This window comes from Hippocampus bargibanti, linkage group LG01 (assembly GCF_051943395.1).
Source record: "Hippocampus bargibanti isolate YZ-2025 linkage group LG01, ASM5194339v1, whole genome shotgun sequence".
In the NCBI taxonomy this organism is placed as follows: domain Eukaryota; kingdom Metazoa; phylum Chordata; class Actinopteri; order Syngnathiformes; family Syngnathidae; genus Hippocampus; species Hippocampus bargibanti.
In genome coordinates this window covers 32,927,173-32,951,562 of record NC_142734.1, presented here as the reverse complement: position 1 = coordinate 32,951,562, position 24,390 = coordinate 32,927,173, and the positions used below count along the sequence as shown (strand labels likewise).

The window sequence follows — 24,390 nt, the reverse complement described above, 5'->3', positions numbered from 1 at the left end:
GTAATAAAGTGTTTTTATTTTGTATTGCATGTACAACATTACAATTAATTATGGTTTTATGGTTTTTTAATTGTTGTCTATATTGGGGTTTTACTCGATTTGTATGCAGAACCATGGTCAACTGTGTTGTACATAAAGGGCTTTAAAAGTAAAAGTGGACTGGATTTGTTTGTTTTGACTATTTGTGCTGTGCAATAAAGAGCTGAAAGTGCATCGGCCAACGCCATTACACCCACCTCCATTTTAATCGTGCCGCAGTGAATGTCAAACGTATTTGTTAAATATTGGCTTGCAAAACACACAAGAACACACACACAGACACAAATCAATGGGTTGACAGCTCCTAACTCCAAATAATCGTAAAATGGAGATACCAGGAGGTCAACAAACGACTGTTTCCATTATTATTGATTAAAACATTTGACTACATTTCACTTCATTCGGGAGGGTGATGGGGGCATAGCAAGCACGTCTGATATATAGTATGGGATGGGAGAATCTCTTTAAACCCTTTGAAGTATGTATTTAGTCATGCTAAAGCATATCAGCTGTAGTTGATAAGGCTGAAACAATCGAAACGCTGAGGGATAAAAAGTCAATCACCTCTCCCAGCAAGAAAAAGATATAATCGAGTTCTCAACAATCGACATATTAATCATGGGGGGGGGATCATTCTAATTACTATCAAACATACCTGATTAAAGAGATAATTAAAAAAAATCCAATGCCTCTGAAACGGTTGCTGGTGAACTGAATGAGTGACAAGTAATGGGCACTGGTAAGCTCGAAGAACATTGAATTTCAAATGAGCGACATTGCAGAGTGGAAATCTGACATAAAATAAAATAAAGATTTATTCCTCCTCGGAAGCAATAAATACAAGACGCTTAGGCCAAGAAAACTGTGCGATACGATGATGTTTTAAGCCTGAGCCGAGGAGCAGAAAGTGCGAGCGAGAGCAAGGACAGTGTTTTGCGTAGACAGTCTGACACACATGAGAAAATCTCCTGTATAATGTTCAGTACAGACTCTTTTCAAAGTGTAAAAAATGTGGAATGGGTTTATTTTGATCGTCCGTCCCTGGTTCATTGCTTCTACGGGTGTTGATGGCAGATGATATGATGATCTTTTAAGCTGTAAGTTTTTATTTTTTATTTTTTTTATTTTTTGTGTGGGTGTATTTTTTTTTTACTTTCTGTGATCCCATAATGCCGAATTTTCCTTCATCATGATGTTTTTCTTCTGCATGATAGCACGTGACGGTTAAATGTCTACGTGGAGGATTTATATCCCCCAAAAGTTTATCAGTATTGATTTCTGTTCCTCCCCCACTTCCTCCACCCTGTGAAAATGTGTTTCTTCATGACAAGTCAGATGAAAAAGAAAGTAAAAGATCCCTGCAATTACTAACTACTGCTGGCAGGCTTAATGCTTTATGAGACACCTGGAGCGTTGCTAACACCATGAAATAAAAAAAAAAAGGCCCACCTTCCTCTCTCGGGCTAATTGATGCCGCGAAGTCCTGGACAAGGGCAGAATTGCACCTTAATAGTTTATGTGGGAAAAAAACTGTTATTGCATCTGACTGGGTTTTATTGTTAATAGGTTTAGTCATTTGTTTTTCACTTTTATCACATCTCATCAAAAGAGCTGCAATAACAGAAACAACTCCTACTTGTGTGTGACTCAAGTCGGCATTTACTCATTTTATTTTCATGTCTCGATACTCATGCCATTCATTCCACTAACAATATGATTGTAATCATAGTTCTTGTTTAAACTTCTTCTTTTCCTTTTGGCTTTTCCCTTGACGGGGTCGCCACAGCAAATCAGTGTCCTCCATCTTTAGAGGTTTGATCTGCATGTTTGTTTTGGCCAAGCTTTTACGTCGGATGCCCTTCCTGACACAACCCTCTGTATTTTTCCGGGCTTGGGACCGGCACAAGAAGACTTACATCCCTTTGTGGCTACACAACAACTCGCTCAGTAAAAGGCTCCCAAACACAAAATGGTCATCGGCACAGCAACATTCAAAAAAGCAAAAACTATATTCACCATTTGATGACAATGCTCTGATCTTACCGTGAAATGGGCATCTCTTTCCCATAAGTGCAGCATCTTCAGATCACATTTCATAAATAAATGCAAATTAACTCATTCACTATATAAACAATAAATAAAAAAATTGGCCACTCAGCCCTGTACTTCTAACTTTTAGACCGTTTTCTTTTCCAGTCTTAAACTCTAGGAATTGAAACAGTTTTTTTTTATTTGGCAAGTTTTCCCATCCAGACTAAATTTCCCTGGTCTCACCTCACCTGGAATTGATCTTCCTTGAATTGGAGCAAATCCGGATGGTCGGAATGGAGGAGGAAGGTGCGGCCGCTGGTGTATGGGTTGATGTAGGTAATTTTTTTCGAGCTGCCACGACCACTGCTAACTGGGACACATACTTCAAACGCCTGCGTAGACACACACACAAACACGCGTAGACACACACACACGCAATTTCATGTCAATTGAAAAGATGATTCACAGTCAACCACTTCCATGTGCACAGACCCAGAAAACCGTAATCAACATGTAAACAAATGTCTTTTACAACATCTTCCACAGTCTTTCACTTATTTATGCACTTTCATTAGCTATTTTTGCTTTGCGTGATGTTTCTGGGATATTCATTAATATTTGAATGGAAATGGTACACATCATTTAAAGGACAACCGACGCCTTTGGACAAGTTGTGTCCATAATTTGTAAAATCGCTTCAAATGACTTCTACTGAGTGTATTTTACAAAGATTCCTCCGCATATATTCCTCCCCTATATTTTACGTTTTAAGACTGGCGCTGAATATTCAGGAAGTCTTGTTTTTGAGTTGGTGACGATTCCTGACGTCACGTCACGGAGGGAACGCCCCTGGCCGAGAAAGCGACACACAATGCATTTTGGGTACTTTTTTTGGTCTGGAATCTTCGTGTTGATCTGTGTTAATGGCGAAATTAGAAGGAAAATACATAAATAATGCGATGGTGAATCGTTGTGTGTTGCACCAGGACAACTATTTGATATTCGCTGACACAAATTCAAAGCAGACAAATCAGCCCATTCCCTACGGAGCTTTGGCGCCAACTTCTGCATTTTCTGGCTGCTACATTTCTGTCCAGATGCCTCAAAGTGACACGGAATAACTTCTTTAATTGATTGCAAACATTTATGCTTTCCTCTTCAGAAGTATTTGAATCATATTCATAACTGGATGAGTAACAAGAAAGCATCTTCTCCGAATCTGAAGCCATTGTTTTGATTCTCGAGTAAGGCAAGACGTCTTGGCGTGACATCACCAACAAGGGGGCGGTACCTTCTGAAACTGGCCACTTCCGGGTTCAAGTTGAAGTAGTTTTTGGACACTAAGTCATTTTTATTGGTGTTTTGCATTTGACTAAAAATATCATCCTGCGTGTTTTAGGTATTTTAGATGCTATAAAAAGGTTTTCTGATGTCAGTTAGGAAACAAAAGAGTGGTGTCGGTTGTCCTTTAAACGGTACAGTATTTGGATTCAATGCATGCGTTGAGGTTCCCAATCTAAAATGGAAGATGTACAACGCGTCAGATGGTGAGAATGTATCCAATCAACTGACAAGGTCACTGTGTTTACTTGATGACAAGGTGAGTGCTTCTTTGATGAAAACGCCATGCGGAGCGGCGCGTCTTGTCTGGCAGAAGGCGAATTTCATCAATTCACCTTGGACAGCACAGGCCTGTGTACGTTGAGACACAGTAGCCAAGCGGTGACTAACTGCTTCCGGTCCACATCCACTGCATTCACGTACAGGAAGCGACTGCCTGCCCGCCAGGGCTGCACCTTTAGTTGGAGCTCTTGCACTCCTGCGGTGGGCAACAGGAAAACACCTCCTGGGTTGACCTGTGAAGATTATAAAAGAAATAAACAAACAAAGAAACAAACGAACGAACAAACGAATAAATAAATAAATAAATAAATAAATAAATAAATAAATAAATAAACAAACACAAAAAAAAGTACACAAAAAAAATTAAACATTTTATATAAACAAATAAATAACTAAATATTTACAAAAATTATAAATGAAAAATAATCAAAAATAAATTAAAAGAAAAAGACAATACATAATAAATAAACAATTAAATAAATATTCACAAAAATTAAAAATATAAAAATTAAGAAATTCAAAATTAAGAGAAGAAAAGTACGAAAATTAACTAAGTTAAAAACATGAAAATAAAACATTCCAAAATAAAAAAAAAAAATTAAAATTAACATTTTTAAATTACACATTCCAAATAGAAACAAAACTAAAAAGAAAAGAACATAGAAAATCAATTAAAAATGTAAAAATAAAAACATAAAAACGTGCTGATATAATATAGATACGACCATCAAAAAATCTAAGCACATTATACTTGGAGCAAATACCGGTCACGAACTATCCAGGCGCAGGGAGACAATATGATATTGAAAATAAAAATTACTTGCGTCACAATTTTTTTTTATCTTTTGAGAAAAGCAAAACTATTCTCTGATGATGAGCGTCATCTCGTTTCATAAGATTGCTCCAATGAGTTCCACAGAGACTGTGACTCTCAGCAGGTTGCTGCTGAGAGTTAAATCAAAGCAGCCACTGTGATGCAGATGCTGGAATCTTTTAAAAATACATCTGTCGTCTTTTTTTTTTCTTTTCCTTCCCCAGACCATAGACTCTTTCTTCAAGGAAAACACATCCCATATCAGTACTGTATGCATGCATGAAAATTGAATCACATGACTTTTAACAAGACACATTCATTTGGGCTTGGAGTGAGAAAGATCTCGACGCAATGGCGTGGATGCAACGGCACAAAATATTGCCTTATGATTTCATTAGGATTGAGCTGCACACCAAATCCCACACAGTAAAAACTTTATCCCCAGTATAGTGGACTGATTTATTTATTCATTGATCTATTCAAGCAACCCTGAGTAAACATTTGTTGTGTGCTATTTTTCAGTTTTCAAAGCTCTTCTATCTTTGTGTTTTATTTCATAAATCCACATTTATTTCAAATGAAAAAAAAAACAAGGATCCCATAGCTCAAAACCTGACTTGATAAATACAAACTGATATCAGTTTTGGATTCCATACCTTTAAAAATAGTTCAAAACAACTTGTCAGATGCATAATTAATAAGCATAATTTTTTCCCAAGTGATATCTGTGCATTTTCTGGATTTCTTGTTCTATTTGAGCACACGTAGACCAACAATCATTAATGTTCATATTCCCACCGTTGCACAATTTGCAGTCTTCAATTATCATAGAATGCACCATTTTTTAATATGAGAGAAAGTGGGAGCACCCAGAGAAGATCCACATGTAAGAAACTAATGCGAGAGAGCCGGAGCCAAAATTTCTCTCAATTATCAGGCAGACATGGCATCCACTTCATCACCGTGTTGGGGAAACATTTTCTTATTTGAAAAGGTCATTACACTAAAGAAACATTTTATAATATCACGCTAAATTAAGGCTTTGCAAAGCCAATCAATATAATGCAGTTTGTGCAATGGAAAGACAGAAGATCAAGTTCAATCAACTCGTCAAATCCTTCTAGCATCAGTCTGCTAAAATGTAGCACAGTCTGCTACATTTTTACATAATTAGACCAAAACGTGTTTGACGAGTGAGGAAATCCGAGAAAGAAACAAGAGCAACACAGGCAGCGTGATGATGTTCCATCTATTAATGAGCATCTGCCGTCCAAAAGTGCAGCAAAGCATGCCAGTTTTTCCCTGCACCTCATGGTTCACACACTCCATTTGCATCAAAACTATTTTTTAGAGAGAGCATCTCAACAAGAGTGGGTTACACGGTCTACTCAAAGACACATACGCTTTTTAAATTTGAACACAGACTTGGGTCAGAGTGGAAGAACATGATGGTGTTGAGGCCAACATTTTGATGGTGACACTTTGTAAAATAATGTGGCAGGCTAGGCTGACTTTGACATGAGTGTTCTAAAGCCCCAAAAAATAACACTGATTTGAAGTGTGTGATTCCTTATTTTTTTATTCATTTTTCCCTTTTTTATTGAATAATGCATGCAGCCTGGTAGTCAAGTGGTAAGTAAGCATGCCGACTTCACAATGCAGAGGTTGTAGGTTCAATTCCCGCTCCGGCCTCACTGTGCGGAGTTTGCATGTTCTCCCCGGGCCCGCGTGGGTTTACTCCGGGTCCTCCAGTTTCCTCCCACGTTCCAAAAACATGCATGGCAGGCTGATTGAACACTACAAATTGTCCCTAGGTGTGAGTGTGAGAATGACTGGTTGTTTGCCTGTGTGCCCTGCGATTGGTTGACAACGAATTCAGGGTGTCGCCCGCCTAGTCACAAAGACAGTTGGGATCGATTCCATGCAGCACCCACCACGGACCTTGTGAGTATAAAGCTGTCCGGAAGATGAATGTATGTATGAGTGAGTGAGTGAGTGAGTGAGTGAGTGAGTGAGTGAGTGAGTGAGTGAGTGAATGAATGAATGAATGAATGAATGAATCATCCATGTTAGTTAGTGAATTAAGGCCACCCTCTGTGTGTTCTAAGCAGTTTGAATAAAATTAAGAAGTTTTGTTGGAGTCCATGGATGTTACAGAATTGACCGGACAACTCGAAGCCAAAAACCACTTTGCTATGTGAGTGCTAGCTTCATGGAAAATGAATGTGTGGATGCTCTCAATAATGATTACAGGCAATGAACGTGATCCTGTAACTTTCTCAGAACAACATTTACAAACTGCTACTATACCTCAATCTCCTGGGGATGTGATGAGAAGCATTTGACCTTGCGAGCAGCTTGCCTCCCCCTGAGCACCAATGATTGACAACTTCGCTGGCCGGTGACACAGCTGAGATCCACCCGCTCCACAAAGTGCACATAAATTTGCCAGATCTGAGAAGGGGAGGCCATCCGCTTATCACTGTGGACGGAAAACATCATCAGGAACAAATACAGTAAATGAAAGCATCGTCGCCACCCCCCACACACACTCCTCGAAGGCATCGAAAGGTCAAAGTTGAGGGACGCCGATCTCCTGGCGCACTTGCATTTTAATCATCAGCCAACGCTGTCACCGCCGTCCTTCATCAGCATAAGCAGCATCCTCATCGTCATCATCTTCCTCCCACTGCTGTGGCGAAGGGATTTCAAGTCTCAGCGGCTCGAGCCGAGTCTGAGAGGTGTGAGTGGGAGGCCATGTAGTCAACATACTCAGCACCGCTCCGTGAGTACGCCACTTAAAGAGCATTCAGTCCTTTTTGGAAGATGCTGGAAGTCATTTGGAGGATTTTTTTTGACGCCGAGTAAGAATGTCCCTTTTGTCCAAATATTTCCTGCAGGCAACTTTCATTTGAAAGACATGGCGTGGGATGATTATAACTCAGAGAACGGCAGTCGAAGCCCATTATACACGTTAATTAAACAGCGGAGAGAAGTGGTGTGTAACAGAAATAATATTAAGTGAGTCCCCCTATATGTGATGTGATGTAACTTATGAGACGCAGTTTTTGATCACTGCTACATATTATAAAGAAACAAAACTAAAAAATCAATGGTCACTGAAAACCACGACTAATTCATATGTGCCCTCGAGGTTTCTTCATCAAAATAACCGGGATCCAAAAACAAGGTAGTTTGAAATTTGGGATGGTGTCGAATCTTTTCTGCAATTACTGAAAGATATTTTAGATATTCTAGCCCAAGGTATATTTCCAAAAACATTTTGAATCAAAACTTCAAAAATATATTTTATGCAGTTGTTTTTAAGCAGATTTTGCTCTGTAATTTTATGCTGTATTTATGTACGCCAAAGGGCATCTTAAAAGTAAAATGCTTAATTCTTAACTGAAACACCAAATTTGAACACGTTTCAAATTACATTTGAAACGCTTCAAAAATATATAAATAGCGGCTTTTACAGGACATTCAGAAAATAGTCAAGACGCTCATCTATATGGATAATTCTTTACATTTACATCATATCATGACACATTTATATTTTTCACTTCATTTTCCCTCTTTCAAGTACAAGCAATACCCTTTCAGGAAAAAAAAACAGAATTTGAATCAATATTTTTTTTTTTGTACAGCTGTGCCTAATGGGGCCAGTAAAAGAACACTTACGTGAAAACCATCACAAAGAACATTTTGGTGTTGGGACTCGGACCTCCGGGTACTTTCAAGTACACATCCTGAGGCTCTCCTGGTACCTAGTGACAAAAGTAAAACCAAACAAAGTAAGGGAGTGAAGGGGGATAAGTGGGCAGAAATTACCATAAATAACATACAAGCATTTTAAAAGCATTCTGGGTAAAGACTCGAGCCTTCTTTGTGCTTCAGAAAAGGTACTCAGCTCATTACAAAGAATGCTGGAATAGCACTCCGCCTTTGAACAAAGGACGGTGCTGAAGCTATCACTTTCGTAATTAATCCCCCTGCTTACATTAGTGTGGGCTGAAACGTTTATATACTGTGGAAAAGATAGTCATTTTCTCACCATCATTCGAGTCTGACAGATGACGTTTGGGTCACTGCAACGTACAGAAATATGATTCTCGGCATCCGTGCCCCCGACAGCTTCACACGTTAAAAAAAGATCACATTTAAAAAATTGCATTAGTGCAAAAATGGATGAACAGAACAAGAATCACTTTTGATCAAGTATCATATTTTCTATAATATAAGGCGCACCTTGAATGAATGGCCTATTTTAAATTAGTATTAATATTTAGGGCGCACCGCGGTATCAGGCACATAGAATAGAAGATACAATAGTGACAGAGGTTTCCTTATGCATCACTGGAGAATATACTAAAGGAATAGAAAACAAGATACTCTATGTATGTTGTGCTTTACAGACTTTTTAAAAATACTACATTTAAAATAAATCACAATGTTGATCCATATACAAGGCACATGGGATTATAAAGTACACGGATGTCATTTGAGAAAATGGAATGCATTTAGGTATGCCATATACGTAGTTCGGAAAATACAGGAATGTGACTACAGTAGTTAGTGTCACGATCTGGTTGGCGACCAACGGGTCCCGTCTGCAGCTGCACAGGTGTTAGTCGTTCCAATTTGTGGCAGTTAAAAGGACTCCCGGCACGACCATTCCGTGTTGGGTCATTGTGTTTGCTTCACCCTGTCAGATTTGTTTCATTTTGGCAGATTTTTACTCATGGTTTTCTTTGATACTTTGTATTTTTCTGTTCTGATGACTTTGATCTTTGAGATTTTTCTCCTGCTGCCTTTATTTTAATACAATTTGTCAAATACACCCTGCTACTCCGCCCTGCCTGCTTTTATGGGATCAACAACCATCCACCACCTTGAAAACCGTGACAGTTAGAGTAGTTCGACTTTATACTTTGACAAAAAGCATCACAAAATTAACACTCGAGGACATAAATGCAAAAATACAAAGTCTATATCGCAGTTGTGACAATAATAAATCAGTTAATCAAATCATGATGACTTATTAGCGCCCCTCAAGTTAATACTTTGTCCAACTGACTTTTGGCAACAAAACAGCACCTAATCTTCTACAACTTTTCAAGATAAGAGAATACACATTTTCTCTGAATTATCCAATGAGTCCTCTACTTTGCACCCTACTCCGCAGCTCATTCTACGGCTTTTGATGGGGTTGAGGTCTGGGGACAGGAATGGCCATGGAAGGAGCTTGATTCTTCGTCTGGCTAATCATTTGTCCAATTTTCTGAACAAGCGTAGGCTTCCGCAGTAAACATTTAATTATTTTCAAGGGTTTTAACACATCTTAACCAGGGGTGCCAGTAATTATGGAAGGCACTGTGCATCTTCGGTTCTGCTGGTGACTAGTTTCTTTGGTCTGTTTAAATACATGACTGAAAATGGTAATTTTTACAAGAACGTTCATAAGGGGCTTCATAAAACGCACTATTATGAAAATTGTAACTGCAAACAAAAATACTCCTTACTAGCGAGCGTGTGCCAGGGCGGCAAACGGATGGCTTTCTTGAGGAAACTGAGTTGTGGGTGGTAAAGTCGGAAGGTCTGATCGACAATGTGAGGCGTTGGTTCCACGATCACCTGGCAGATGGCGATGGGGTCACCATTTTCTGCTTTGAAAGAAACCTGGAGAAAGGCGTTCAGGTAAGTTGCTAAGTATGTCATGATCATTCTCTTCAGTCATATGTCCTGGAGTCATGATCATCGATATCTCGATAGTCATCGTCATGCACGCATGTAGCAAACAGGGTCGGATATATCGATAAAATATCGGTGCTTGAATAGTATTACTGAATGGAGTGCTCTTTAATTCTGGTGAATAATAACCTTAAACCAAAATGTGACATTACACATTTTCGGTTATCAAGTCTCAAACTGACAGAAATTGATTTAGCACCAAACGACAGCCCTGCAAATGACTAATGATCGGATTCGCGGGCCTGTGCTGAGCATATGCAGTCATGGCGATGTTCTGACTGATAGTGGGAACAAAGCTTGGCATCCTATCTGACCTCGTTCACCTCGACAGGAGTCTAGTTTGTTTTTCTTCGCATGGTGGAGCAGTTCTGACAAGCACAAGACAAATGGCAACGGCGCCGTTGGAAGCTGGGTCATTTTTTCACGAAACAAGGTAAATTAGAGCTTGTGGTATAGTGAACACAAAGAGCTTACAATGACCGCGTGTCCATTTATTTAGATGGATTTTGTGGTTGAGTGTCATTGGTAAACTGGAGCGTTTCCCAGCTGAGAAGCCACGGGAAACAGTGTACACCCTGCAACGTATACGCTTTCCCTGTATTTTATACATTGTTTTAATGATTTCAAATAATGTACTACAACTTTTATATGGTAATTTTTCTTGTAATTTTATTTGTTTTATGTGAACCAATCTTACAAAGACCATTTTGGTTCAAATCCACTGCGTGTCAACTGCTAGTAGTTGATCGCTACTCTTGTCACGGCAAACCAGCAAAAGTCATTCTCAATTGTATATACAGTGAACCCTCGTTTATCGCGGGAGATACGTTCCAAAAATAACCCGCAATAGGTGAAATCCGCGAAGTACAATGTAGTAAAAAAAAAAAGTTTTTTTTTTGGAAGAAGTCTTTCTCAGAGAGAACATTGTTATCGGTAGTTGTTGGCACTCTTTTTTTTTTTTCCTTTTTTTTTTTTTGAGAATATAGTTTTTTTTTTATTAATGGCATGCAAATGTGCAAACAAACAAAGTAAAAGTAACAAAGTTTTTTTTTCCCTGAAAAAATCCGCGGTGCACTGAAGCCTCGATAAGTGAACCGCAAAGTAGCGAGGGATCACTGTATAATTTTTTCATCGCATCATTTGAAATAATGTACAGCGTAGTACTACAACTTTTATATGGGAATTGTATTTGTGTATGTGTGTAAAAAAAATCACTGGACCTTAAATCGCATTATTGTAATTTCTCGATAAGCTATTTATAGTTATTCCGTTATTTATTTATTTGTGTGTGTGTGTGCGTGTGTGTGTGCGTGTGTGTGTGTGTGTGTGCGTGTGTGTGTGTGTGTGTGTGTGTGTGTGCGTGTGTATGTGTGTGTGTGTGCGTGCGTGTGTGTGTGTGTTTGCGTGTGCGCTGCGTGCGTGCGTGCGTGCCCGCGTGCATGTGCGCGTGCGTGTGTTTACTTATTTATTTGCTGATATGTTTATTCTTGTATTCATTTATTCATTCATGTATTCAATCATTTATTTGTTTGTTTCTTTGTGTGTATTTATTTATTTATTTATTTATTTATTTATTTATTTATTTATTCATTTATTCATTCCTTTATTTATTCATGTATTTGTTTCATAATTTCTTCTGCTATTTATTTATTTAGTGTTTATTTTAATGTAAATATCAATGCAAATAATACATATGCCATATGTACGAAATTAAATGAATTCAATGGTGTTTTCGCAGCAAAAGAAAAAGGAACTTGTTCTTGCCTATTGTACTCATGTTCTATTTTCGTCTTTGAGAATATGTTTGCTGATTAGGACGTCAGGTGAAGTTGAAGTCGAAAAAAAAAAACGGGTTTAAATTTGTTCCTGTGCCTAATGAGAGCGGCATAAAATATAATATCCAGTGCAAACTCCTGTAGCAGAAATAATTTTTGCTGACAGCAGTAATAAGATGCGGTTGTGGTGTAAATTACATCACAGGAAGATTAAGAAAAAAGCACATGGTCTTATCGCAAGTTCATCCAATAGAAATGTACTAAGTTGCCATTGTTCCTCCCTTCTTACTTATTATCAACGGTGTGTGAAATGGAAAAGTAACTTCAGCCATACTTAGCATGCTTGCTTCATTTAACTTGATTAGCCAGATGTGTCAAACTGTCCTCCTTTCACTTTAACGCTTAAGCCTGACATTTCCAGTTTGAGATAAAAAAATGTAAAAAGTTCAGTAAGATACACAAGATAAATGTGATTCTTAGCGTATAATTTTGCTCGACACCCCCACTTGGCTGACTAGTGTAACATTTGAAATAGTTGGCACTTCAAAGTGCCGAAGAAGAAGAGGAAGGCGGAGGCTTGAAAAATCACATAAGAGTTAAACATTATTCTGGACAGCGGGGACATCTCGAGCACAATAGCGCACACGCTTTTTACCTTGATGGTTTTGGCAGCAACGATATTGGACGGAATCTTCTTAGCCGCATTCGAACTTTTGCTTGGAGGTAGCAAGCTCGGCCCCTGTGAGGATATGATAAGACACGGAACGCTTATCAAAATTGATCATCTGTCAAGCCCCGGACGAGAACTAGTGCGGCGGATATCTTTTATTTTTCACCTCGAGCCAAACAAAATTAAAAATGTAAACGATCACAACCAACAGATGAAAGCATGAGGATGTAATATGATAGTTTGTTCTTTTTGGCATCAATTATTGAGTGTCAGTACATGTTTACAAGCTAGTGCCGGTTACAACATTCGGAATGGTTAAAATGTATTTAGCACTAGTGACATATGAGTAAATTTCAGTTACACTCCCCATCTTCCGTTCTCACATTAAAAACGCCAAAGGGTAAAAAAAGGTGCAATGAAGAATGCCGCTTGCACGACTCAAATACAAAAGCCAACCAAAAACGGCCTTGAAAATAATGATCAGTTTTGATTTGACACTGATGGGGTGTTTATTTAAAGTGGCCATAATCATGCTATTTTAACCTTTCCACAGTTAACGATACACCGGATGAAATATTACCCTAAGGACAACGGCAGTTACATTTCCTCTCAGTTATTTGGGTGGCTATTTTTCCAATCTGAAAATCAGACGTCTGTCTCACTAAAACCCCAAACAGATGTGGCTCCTGGACCGTGCACGAAAATTGAACTTTGCTATCAATACTATTTTTCCCAAAGTCCCAAAGAGCCCCAAACCACACACACACACACACACACACACACACACACACACACACACACACACACACACACACACACACACACACACACACACACACACACACACACACACACACACACACACACACACACACACACACACACACACACACACACACACACACACACACAAATCGACTTGGCATCTGTACTCATGCACTCAAAATTTGGGCTTTTGTTTGCCGAAACGGAATCCGTGACATGAAACTAATCGGCAGTTCTAAGATTAAAAGCAAATCATCAAGAAATGAAAATCTCTTAAATTCACCTGATGAGGTATGTTGTGGTCACACAGGAAGCTCTGGTATTTGAGCGGGATATGAACGGTCTCCTTAGGTCGCAGGTAAACCTTTGGCCCTGGAGCTCCTTCTTCCATGTGAAACATGTCATCCTCCAACAAAGTGGGTGTTTTGGTCAATTCTTTAAAGTACTGCCACTCTTTTATGTTGGTGATGACACTAGAGGGAGAGTATATCACACGTAAAATAGCAAATATTTTGTCCTCGTGATCAAGTGGAATTTGGAGTTAACGGAACAGCAACAAACAGAAACCAACGCCAATATATTTCTTATTGTAGGAAGAACCAAATTTCAGAAAATAATAATAAAGAAAATTCCAGGAGCAAAAGCTTATCAGAAGACAGATGCAAAGATGGATGAGTCGCACTTGGACTCGGTAAATCTGATGCTTGGGTTAATGCCATCATGAATCATCCGTGGCGCTCTCCAGCATATGTTAATCCAAAACTCGAACATGATCTGAGTCCCGAACGAGTGATTTAGTGTGTACAGATTGACAATAATGCAAAGGCAAATAAACAAAGCAAGATACCAAGCTCGGGTTGATTCAGAAATCGGGGGCTACATAATGGCTGAAATATGAGGGACTGTATTAAACAGTAGTTAACATTTCACCAACATTACTCTTGTACTGCCCCCTTGGTGAACTGGATGTGATTCTCGTTAAACGGCTCGTTGTTTCCAGGATGACATTTAGCAAACGGCATGATGTAATCTTCACAAGTAACTTTCTCATCAAATGCAAGTGTGAAGCCCTCTATATATTGGAATTCGTCCTCGCGGTGCATTGGGCCTAATATTGCAATGCATCGGACGCACAATCGTGGGGGCTAGCTTAATTTTGACTTGAGGCTAGCATGACCAGATTTCAATTGCAAATCATGTTCAATTGCTAATTTAAGATCCTAATAAATAAATAAATACATACATACATCACATACATAACTAATTAATGGCACGGTCATTGTTTAAAATGACATAAATGGCCCCAGTCCACACTGTTAGCGGCTAAAAGCTAGCCGCTAGTTTTTTTGTTATTTTGACGTCAAGATGGCGCCGCGAGAGTGGATGCCTTTGCAGCACGTCCTGTATTTTGTTTTTCTACTTCTTCCTATACATTTCATGACTTTGCTGCTGTCAAATATCAATTTCTCCACTGCGAGACTAATAAAGGTTTATCTAATCCAATCATATTCATCGTCATCCCCTCAATGACTATCACCATATCCATTCTGAGAAGATCGACAACACTTTTATTTGATCAGGTTAAACAATTGAGAACAGAATTTTTATTTCAATGTCAGCCCTAGAAGACATAAAATAACAAAGAAAGAGGGATGTTTTGATCTATTTTTATTTTAACTGAAAACAATTTTTTGAGGATATTTTTCATTTTAATTTGTATAATTTCCAGGCACAGTTATCTAAATTTTAAGTAGATTTATTGAAGAACAGTATTGTATCCCATCGGTACAAACGTGTCAATGTCTATTGTGTGTTTTTGTCCCTTGTACGATATACTTCTTCATGCCTGTATTATTATGATTTGTTTTTGTTTTCTCAAAATCATGTATCAAGTTATTTTACAGACCTCTGCAGAAGTGATGTTTTGTTTTGTTGTTTTCACTTCCCCTACAGGACATTTAGTCTGTTGCCAAATGTGACCCTTGGATAGTCCAAAAAAAAGAGCCTTGCTTATTTTTCACTTTTTATGTTGAGTGTGTGACCATTGTTAACAACTTGGAATCTAGAGTACAATATTTCCTTTCCTTCACCACCTATGGGAACACATGCGCAAAGTGTGAACTTGTTTTCATTTCAGGGCAAAGCTTTTTACACTGTCAGTGTACCGGGAATTCACACTCTAACCACATACTACACGGAGAACTCATGCTGACAGCCGACTGTGCTGCATTTGAGACACTAAATTGGGTGCATTTTCTCTATAAGTGAAAAAAAATGTAAATGATAGAACCTCACCTGAGCTCAGGATCATTGCTGTGGATGGTGACTGTCTGAGGTGTGTTGAAAGGGTTTTTTAGCACAAATTCCATGTACTCTGCAGAGCCGAGGCTGGCAAAAAGTTGATGCGGGGTGGTGATGGCGTGACAAAGCATGTTGCTGATGCCCTCAGCCTTGTTCATATCTTGAAACAAGGTGCCTTTGGATGGTTCTTTGGTCAGAGGAACTGCTTTAGCGCCATCCTGGAAACAAACCAGTATTGAAAAAAATACCACTTACATTCAAGTTATTATTCTATATGTCTGCCAATTCAATATCAAATGATAAGTGTGTGTTCATTGTTTCGGGATGTTTGGATCAACTTTAGAATGGTGATAGTCAGAACTTACAGGAGATAATGTGCTGTACGAAATGTAAATTATGTAACAAGTAATGGATTGTAATATATAGGCACACTAAATCTGGCTTGAATGTAAATATTATTCTAATTTTATTTATTTATTGATTTATTTATTTATGTTTTCATGTATGTATTTAATTAATTTTCCCCATTTATATATGCATTTATTTATTTATATATAAATTTACGTAGTTATTTTTTTATCATCTTTAATTCATCACTTGGAGTGAGTACCAGTAAATCAAATAAGTTAAAAAAATTCTGTTTTCTTGAAAGAAACAGATCAGCTAAAGAATATGCGTCACAATCTAAGATATTGTGATATTTAGTGAACGAGCTGAAGGAACTATCTCAGGAAAAGTTATTATTCTGCAAGTAATTAACACCAAGGGCTGTGTGAAATAAAAACCACAAGCCGTAACACAGGAAGCGTAATGTACAAAACCTCTGAGAGTGAGACACAATAGTGGCAAAAAGATATTTAGCATGTGCACCGGTGGGTGAAAGAACAAGCTGTACCTACAGAGGGGAGAAACAATTAAAAGCGACTTGTACACTCACTGAAGCACAAGAGCTTGAAGGGCGTGCAACCATGACATTGGTTAACTCATTCATTTCCAGATGATGTGCAAAAATGTGTCCACTCAAGTGCCAGGGTTTTTGTCATTTTCACTCAAATTGCAGTACCCACAGAATCTTGAGTTTTAGGACTACACAAACATTTAATTCATCATAAAAAACCTTGGACTCTCTTTTATCAGACAAAAATAGTTAATCCCTTAATTATATGGGTCTGGCGTTATCTGATCTTGAAATGGGGGTCGCTGTACATAATACAATATGATACTGTACATATTGATTTATATCACTAACAGGGACAAAAGTGAAATTCTGCCTCCCCTGTGGAAGGAAAATACATTGCCAGAGGTCTGCCCAGCGCTTGAGCACCCCCCCTGCAAGTAAAACCAAAATCTGAACAAATTTGGGAATTGTACTCCAAATAAATTCAGGAATGGCAGCGAATGAGTTACTGAAGACATCTATTAAAAATCCGGTCACTTCATTACCATGTGTAATAAAATTTGGGAATGTCGCTCCACTGTGTGAATGAGTTAAGAAAAAAAAAAAAAATGGCAGGCAACCTGGCACGTCTGTATGAAACCTCCTTTATGAATATTTGAAAGATAGAATCAAAGCTTTTTCTTTATCCCCTGACTATTTATGTGACAACAAACACAAGTCTTCCATTATGGAGCAGTGAGCTCCAACGAACATGAGGCACATTCTTGAAATGCAGTGTGACCTCACCGTGTCACGAGCTTCCTTTTGGTGCACGGCGGCCATACACTCCAGCTTGCGATGGCCATTGTCAGGCATGTTTTTTTCTCCTGACAACACAGTGTCATTGTTGAGCTTGCCTCCGTAGGCCGGTCCATGTTTTTCTTGTATCTGCAGTCTTTGCGCCTCTGCGATGTTCCTCGCTATGAAGGAGAAATCATAATGCAAGCATGAAATGACTTTATTGAAGAGAATACATTCTAATCACTTTGTTGTTCCCACCATATGTTTGAGAAATCTCGCCAAATGTCCAGGGGAGAGAGGCGCAAACAAATCGGAAAGCATTTTTGGAGTGAAAAAAACAAAACAAAAAACAGCTTGTGCAGTTATGATTCGAGTCAAACAACTGGCACGACGACGGGCCGGAGCCCTACTGGTGGCACTCCATCCACACACTCCCTGAGATGCTTCCACGTTAAGAGGAAGTGCCTAATTATCGGAAGGATTTATGCAAATCATCCATGTTGCGGTAAAAAAAACTCTGACAAGTGAATTTGCCTAATCCTGCATTTCCACAACACTCCAAAATGGCCAAAGTTGAAACAGGGGAAAACTCACATCACTTCACATATTTTTTTAGCTTCAGTTCACAGAAAAAAGTGTGAAGCTATAAAAAAGTGAACTTTTAGCCAAAATGTGGCAGCTCACGAACAGCTTGTCATTTAAAAAAAAAAAAAAAAGATTCAAATCCAGCAATTTTCAACCGCTTATCCTGTTCAGGATTGTGGAAAAACTGGATTTGATCCTCATTGACTGGGGTAAGAAGCAGGATTGGTTGGCAGTTAATTACAAAGGGCATTCTGGCAGACAACAATTCACCCTCGCATTTCGACTATATATGGGCCAAATTTACTCATTCCTGCTGACAATTTTTGGTGTGTGCGCTTTTCAGCAATGTTCATTGTCATTCCCTTCTGACACACTCATTATGTAAAAGCAGGCGACGAACAGAAAAAAATAGCAGCAGGAACAAGACACATGGTTTTGTTGTCTACTTTGGACCTTTTTGTCCTAATGACTTTGTTGTTCGAGACTTTGTTCCTGCCGACTTTATTTAATACAATTTGTCAAATACACACTGCTCTTCCATCCTGCTTGATTTTTTTTTTGGGCACACCACCAACACCACCTTGCAAATTGTGACAAGAATAAGTACAAGGGCAAAATGTAACCAGCAATTCTCACACATACTGGGGTTACTCCACCCAAAGTTGTGCACCTTTTTCCTTTCTTACATCGATGAGACAATATAGCCCGAAGAGCAGGAGTCAGTTCCGCACCGACTGCGTTAAAGTTAGCTGTGTGTGCCGCTACAGTAAGTGAGCGAGGTTCAAATCCCGGAGGGAGTAAAACTGTCTGAGACTAATTGGCCACAATTCAGACAAACAGCAGCAAAGAAAGTTAGCGAGGAGTTGGAGAGAAAGCTTTTAGCAATATATTTTTCTGTGCAGTAAAAACATGTCTGAGTAGATCAGAAACTGACGCAGCTGTAAAGATGAGGTGGCCATGACACTGTGGAATACAATCTACCATAATATAATTACACATATTTTATTTTCTGGATTATTCATCAAATATTTTTAAATACCATTTTTTCCGGTGTATAATTGTGTATTTTATAACTTTTTTTCATATATAAGGCACATGGCTTTTTACAGATCAACATGTTTCTTTTTGTTTCCACTTTTGAAGACGTTCCAGACGAAAAAAATCTGTCCTTAAATTTTTAACAAAATTAATATATGCATCATCAGAGAAACATTTTGTCAGAAGCAGCAATTGCACAGGCATCATTTCATGCTAATCCAATTTTTGCGACTGTTAGGCCTTCGCTAAAGTCTGAACCTCGCTAAGTGCCATTAAAGTTTGGGTGAGTGTTCACTTTCGACTTTCCGCTGCACACTTAGCATCATCACACGGTACATCCTTGACCAGCCATTTCTTGTTTAAGTGAGAGGAAAAAAGTGGTTTCCTCGGTGTGTGCAATTGCTGGGGCTCAGCATACACACACTTAGACACACACAGTAAGCTTGTGGCTCACCACCCGAGAAGCTCAATTAGGCTGAAAATTGAGGGGGTCAGTGGTGCAGCCAACCGCCACAGTGTGGAATTGATCTGGTTGGCTTGATCAAGGCAGCCAGTGAACAACACCGATTGCTAATTGCTAAGATACACGCACACGGAGGTGCTTGGATACACGGTGAAAGGGAAAGCGGATGCGCCAGAACATCAACCCAAACTGTTAGAAGTGCTCACTTACCATTGAATTGGAGAATATTTCTGGTGGACAAGCTCCCTCCTGCGAAGCCGCCAGTCACTTCACGGGGGATGATGATGTAAGAATGAGACCTAGTGTGGTCCTCCGTCCTTCCCCGACTCAGATCTGCTTGGGACCCTTTAACGATGAGAGACCATTTTTCTTAGTTGGATATTGCAAAGTCGTGTCGTTTCATACGTCAAAGAGCGACTCAACATGAGAAGGTCAAAGAGACGCTTAAACAGACTTTTTTATTTTATTCAAAAGGGCAAATGTTCATCTTGCAGTCAATGGGCACTGACCTCCAAACGTTTCCACAAAATTAGCTCGGAAGACCGAGAGCATGCAATAGCAGATCAAACGCGAGTTAATAAAATAGAGTTAATTGAAAGTGAAACCCGCTTTTCAAGGCCATCGATGGATTTTCTTTTTCTTAAGCTACGATTGGAGGTACACATTTGCTGAAAAGCGGCAGGGAGAAAACAACAGGGAAGATTTTGTCTGATGTCTGCTTTCTACAAATTCCAGTACAGTACAGATTTGATACATAATCTTATAAAAACAACAGTACAATTGGCCTTCAGGCTCCTACTATAGGCTCCTCATTTACGAACAGAACTTCAACATAACACACCGCAATTCAACAGGAGGTGCATCGGGAAAATAAAATTGCAGGAGAAAATCAGTGTTTCAAAGCCAAACCATACATTTCCCCCTTTCACTCTGCGCCAGCGAGTCTTCAAAGGGTTCCTGCCGTCTTTGCTTTATTTAGCACATTAAATGAGGCGGGATCATTTGTGGCCGCTTCACGATGACAACAAACCTGCTCACAATGTCCTGAGCATCCCACTGAGCTACCTGGTCGTCATGGGCAACTGTTTTAGATTTGAAGGACAATCGACGTCGCTTTTTTGTTTCCTAACTGACATCAGAAAAACATTTTATGGCATCTAAAATACCCAAAACACACAGTATGATATTTGTAGTCAAATGCAAAACACCAATAAAAATGACTTAGTGTGAAAACAAACTCAAGTGAGTCGCTTAATTGATAGAGAATTTGCTTTAACATTTTGCAAAGAGGTTCCACATACCACTTTACTTCTATCTAAAACACGGTGGCTGTGTCTGTGAAGTGGCCTCCCCGCCTCAAACTGGTAGCGAAGTGGGCATGTAGGAGATGTTGGAAGAGGGCATCCCAATTATCCTCCAAATGTTTTAGAGGCAAATTCTTACAACAAACTGATAATGGGCAACATCTAAATGAATAATAGGAGCCTGCGGTTGCCATGAACACAGACGAGAGTTCTTTAGATTAATGGCCGAGGTGTCTGCCATCTCAAAGCATCGTCTTCATCATCCATCAGCCTTGACTACCTTCCCAATCCGGCACAATGTAATTGTTTGGAGTTCAATTTCCGCAAATACTTGTGTGAGGACATAACTTCTGCTTAAACATCTCCAATCCGTAATAAAACCATCAAGACGGACACTTCGGCGTCTCATGATAGGCCTTTCGGTTAATTGCCTTTGTGCATACGATTGTCTGGATGATGTATTGAACCAGGCAGGAAAGCCTGCAAGGATGCAAACTGAAGAACATCAAAAACTATGTGACCACAATAAAACAAATGGATTGATAATGAACCCAATTATAATCCTCCAATTTAATCTTTTAAGCGTTCTAATTAACTATCTATCACCATCAAATATTTAATAGTCGCAACCAATGATGCCTAATCAAATACTCAGCGAGTTGACATGGATGAGAGAGATACCTCGAAAAGAGTTAAGAACCAATTAGCGCTTGCATAGCGGACAGCGAAGCAGAGGTGCAATGTGTTTCCAATCTATTACAGTACCTCTCAGATCGTATGGCTTCATCAGACAAAGACAATAAAGCAAAATTCTTTTCTTGGTTGGCCAGTCAATCACTTTAATGGGAGAAGTGGGACATTGTCATACTTTATAAAAAACTGTCATTTAATTCAATGTTATTTTTTTCGTACTTCATTCTTTACTAAAGCTTGCTGAATGGAATTCATGAATAGAGCTGTCAATGTATCCCACTGCCGCTAATTTAATGACTCGTCAATCCCAATCTAACTTGAGAATAATTAAAAAGCACATCAATTGACGGTATCCTTTTCTTTCATTTCACCTGACTGGCGTACGCAAACCTTTTCAATACAAAAAAACGATAAATCGAATAAAAGACCAGTTTTATTGCATGTTTGATTTAAACACAGGTAACCAGGAGGAATATGTCAAGGAGAGTCCTACAAAGAGTCCTACTTTTAAAGTAAAACTTTTAAAGTAACTACGTACATCTCACTCAGTTGAACTGCAGAATCGAGTCAAATTCAACAGGACTGTACTAAATATTTATTTCAAAAGACAATCTTACATAATTCATGACAAATACCAATAAAAGAGGAGATTTCCAACATGATTATAGTCCGTTGTATAAATTCTATCCACCGAGACATAAAAAAACAGCTATAATTTGCCTAATGTTCACAACAAAAAGTACTGGTGACAGCAAATACATTTTGTAATTAACCGCTCCTGTATATTCTCAGCTACAACTTCAATAAATAGTTAGAGGCAAGTAAGTCAAGAGTTTACGGTCGAGTTTCAAGCAAGTGCCTTCAATTTTATTCCAAAATTTAAAGGAATAAGCAATCAAGCAGGCAACAGCTTTATTCACTGTTATAATACTTAAGCCATCTAGCTAGCTAACTTAACCGTCATCTTATCCACTTATCAAAGCTAGTTAGCCACCTAGATGGACGGACGGACAAAGGGACAGAGAGAGGGATGGAAAGAGAAAGGTACACACAGACGGACGGACGGACGGACAGGCGGGCAGGTAGGTAGGTTAGGTGGGTTGGTGGGTGATGAGGTAGGTAGGTAGGTAGGTAGGTAAGTAGGTAGTAGGTAGGTAGGTAAGTAGGTAGGTAGGTAGTGGAAAGCTGACACAAAAATGGTGTTCTTTTGCAGACTATTTCCATCCTCCGGCCTCATCACACAAGGTGTCCATGCTCCGCTACACCTGTCTGTCTATACGTCTGCGTGGACGCATGAGCGCTCACCGCCTCGGCATATGTGAGCGGTTTGATTTCCTCCTTGTCCAATCTCAGTCAGAGACTTCAGACGGCACATCTATCTCAATCCCAGTGTCACTTTTCAGCTTTTCGCATGCTTATGAATGCACTTCATATCCTTCTAAAAAGTCAGTCAGTTGTTGATTCGTAGCAACCTGATGGTAAGACAACCTCACTGCCTCACGAAGTAAAAGAAGGTTAAACTAAGAGAGAATGTAAGAAGAGCGCCTTACATGGGGGAAGAAACAAAGAAAAATGTTCCCCTCTCGTTCCAAATCCGACCGTCCGCCAAGCAGCCAGACTGATAACCGAGCATTGATTGGAATTTACATGTACACACAACCACTCCCCAATCCTCCACCCTTCCCCCATCCCTGCTCCCGCTCCACCACTTCTATCCAATAAGCCATTGCACTCTCAACCTGCTTTGAGTGATAAGCACAATGAGAAAGTGCTGGCATATTTAAAAGTGACAGCGGCACTCGCCGGTGCTTCTCAGGCAGGGTAGAATGATGCTTTGTTTATGAGAGGGGAGTATCTTTCAGCAGTTGATGCATAGCAAAGAGAAGATACTGTCAGCAGTCATTGCTGTGCATAGGCTCAAAGTGAATGAGGACAAGCAGATATAGTGAGCACCGAGCCAGATGGAGTGGAACGATCGTATGACAATATTGTATTTCTCTGTGGCACAGTGTTTGCTTTGTACACTTTTGGCAAGAGAATGAGTCTTAAGGATTCTGTAGTCATTTTGTGACTATTCGCAATGAGAAATGTATCACCTGAACTTCATTTTAAAGGGGGCGGAGGAAAGTGAAGTATCAAAATGACTTTGCACCCGTCAATAATTTGCAACATTAACTCATTCATTGCCAGACGATGTGCGAAAATGCGTCCACTCCAGTGCCAGGGTTTTTGTCATTTACACTTAAATTGCAGGACTCACAGAATATTCAGTTTTAGGACTACATAAACATAATTTCAGCGTAAGAAACCTTAGACTCTCTTCTTTCATCAGAAAAAAAGAGTAAATTCCCAAGTTATATGGGTCTGGAGTTATAAGTTATGTGAGCTTGAAATGGAGGCAGCTATACAAAATACAATACAATACAATACAATACAATACAATAACAAACAATACAAATGCTTCCCCCTCATGGAAGGGAAAAACATTGCCAGAAATCTGACCAACGCATTAACCCCCCCCCCCCAAGAAGAACCAAAACCCGAAGAAAAATCGGGAATGGCAGTGAATGAGTAAAAAGTGACAAAAGACGTACAAAAAACGTACAGTCAAACTACCCTTTTTGAACATCTCAGTTCTCAACCAATTCATTTCTTGACCAAATATTTTGGGTTATTTATGCTACGGTTTACAAATAGAAGAAGATAAAACACGCATATTACAAATGCAAACACAAGGGAAAAAAACTCTCAACTGGATACAGCACAAAGAAACAAAAGCAACACTATTACTAAAATATTTTAAACTTTTAACTTAATAGTCTCTATTAATATAATATACTAAGTTATGAACATCTCA

The 24,390-nt window shown here is 39.1% G+C and overlaps 1 protein-coding gene across 5 annotated transcripts in view; it reads right to left on the bottom strand.

Annotated features, from left to right (window-relative positions):
• nphp4 (nephronophthisis 4) overlaps window positions 1-24,390 on the bottom strand; it is a 111,095-nt gene that overhangs the window by 7,926 nt on the left and 78,779 nt on the right. For 4 of the 5 annotated variants that reach the window (XR_016116875.1, XM_089011825.1, XM_089011836.1 and 1 more), the window contains exons 18-28: window positions 19,747-19,881; window positions 17,457-17,629; window positions 15,767-15,990; window positions 13,755-13,944; window positions 12,692-12,775; window positions 10,033-10,189; window positions 8,565-8,644; window positions 8,192-8,277; window positions 6,818-6,989; window positions 3,747-3,926; window positions 2,319-2,462 (exon numbers count right to left, since the gene is read on the bottom strand). Coding sequence is in view for 3 of the 5 variants with exons in the window: in XM_089011825.1 (XP_088867951.1) it covers window positions 2,319-2,462; window positions 3,747-3,926; window positions 6,818-6,989; window positions 8,192-8,277; window positions 8,565-8,644; window positions 10,033-10,189; window positions 12,692-12,775; window positions 13,755-13,944; window positions 15,767-15,990; window positions 17,457-17,629; window positions 19,747-19,881 (1,625 nt within the window). In the remaining 2 variants the exon portion in view is untranslated. Of the gene's footprint in view, window positions 1-2,318; window positions 2,463-3,659; window positions 3,927-6,817; window positions 6,990-8,191; window positions 8,278-8,564; window positions 8,645-10,032; window positions 10,190-12,691; window positions 12,776-13,754; window positions 13,945-15,766; window positions 15,991-17,456; window positions 17,630-19,746; window positions 19,882-24,390 lie in introns of those variants that run through there. The other variant, XR_016116877.1, reaches the window with a different exon arrangement.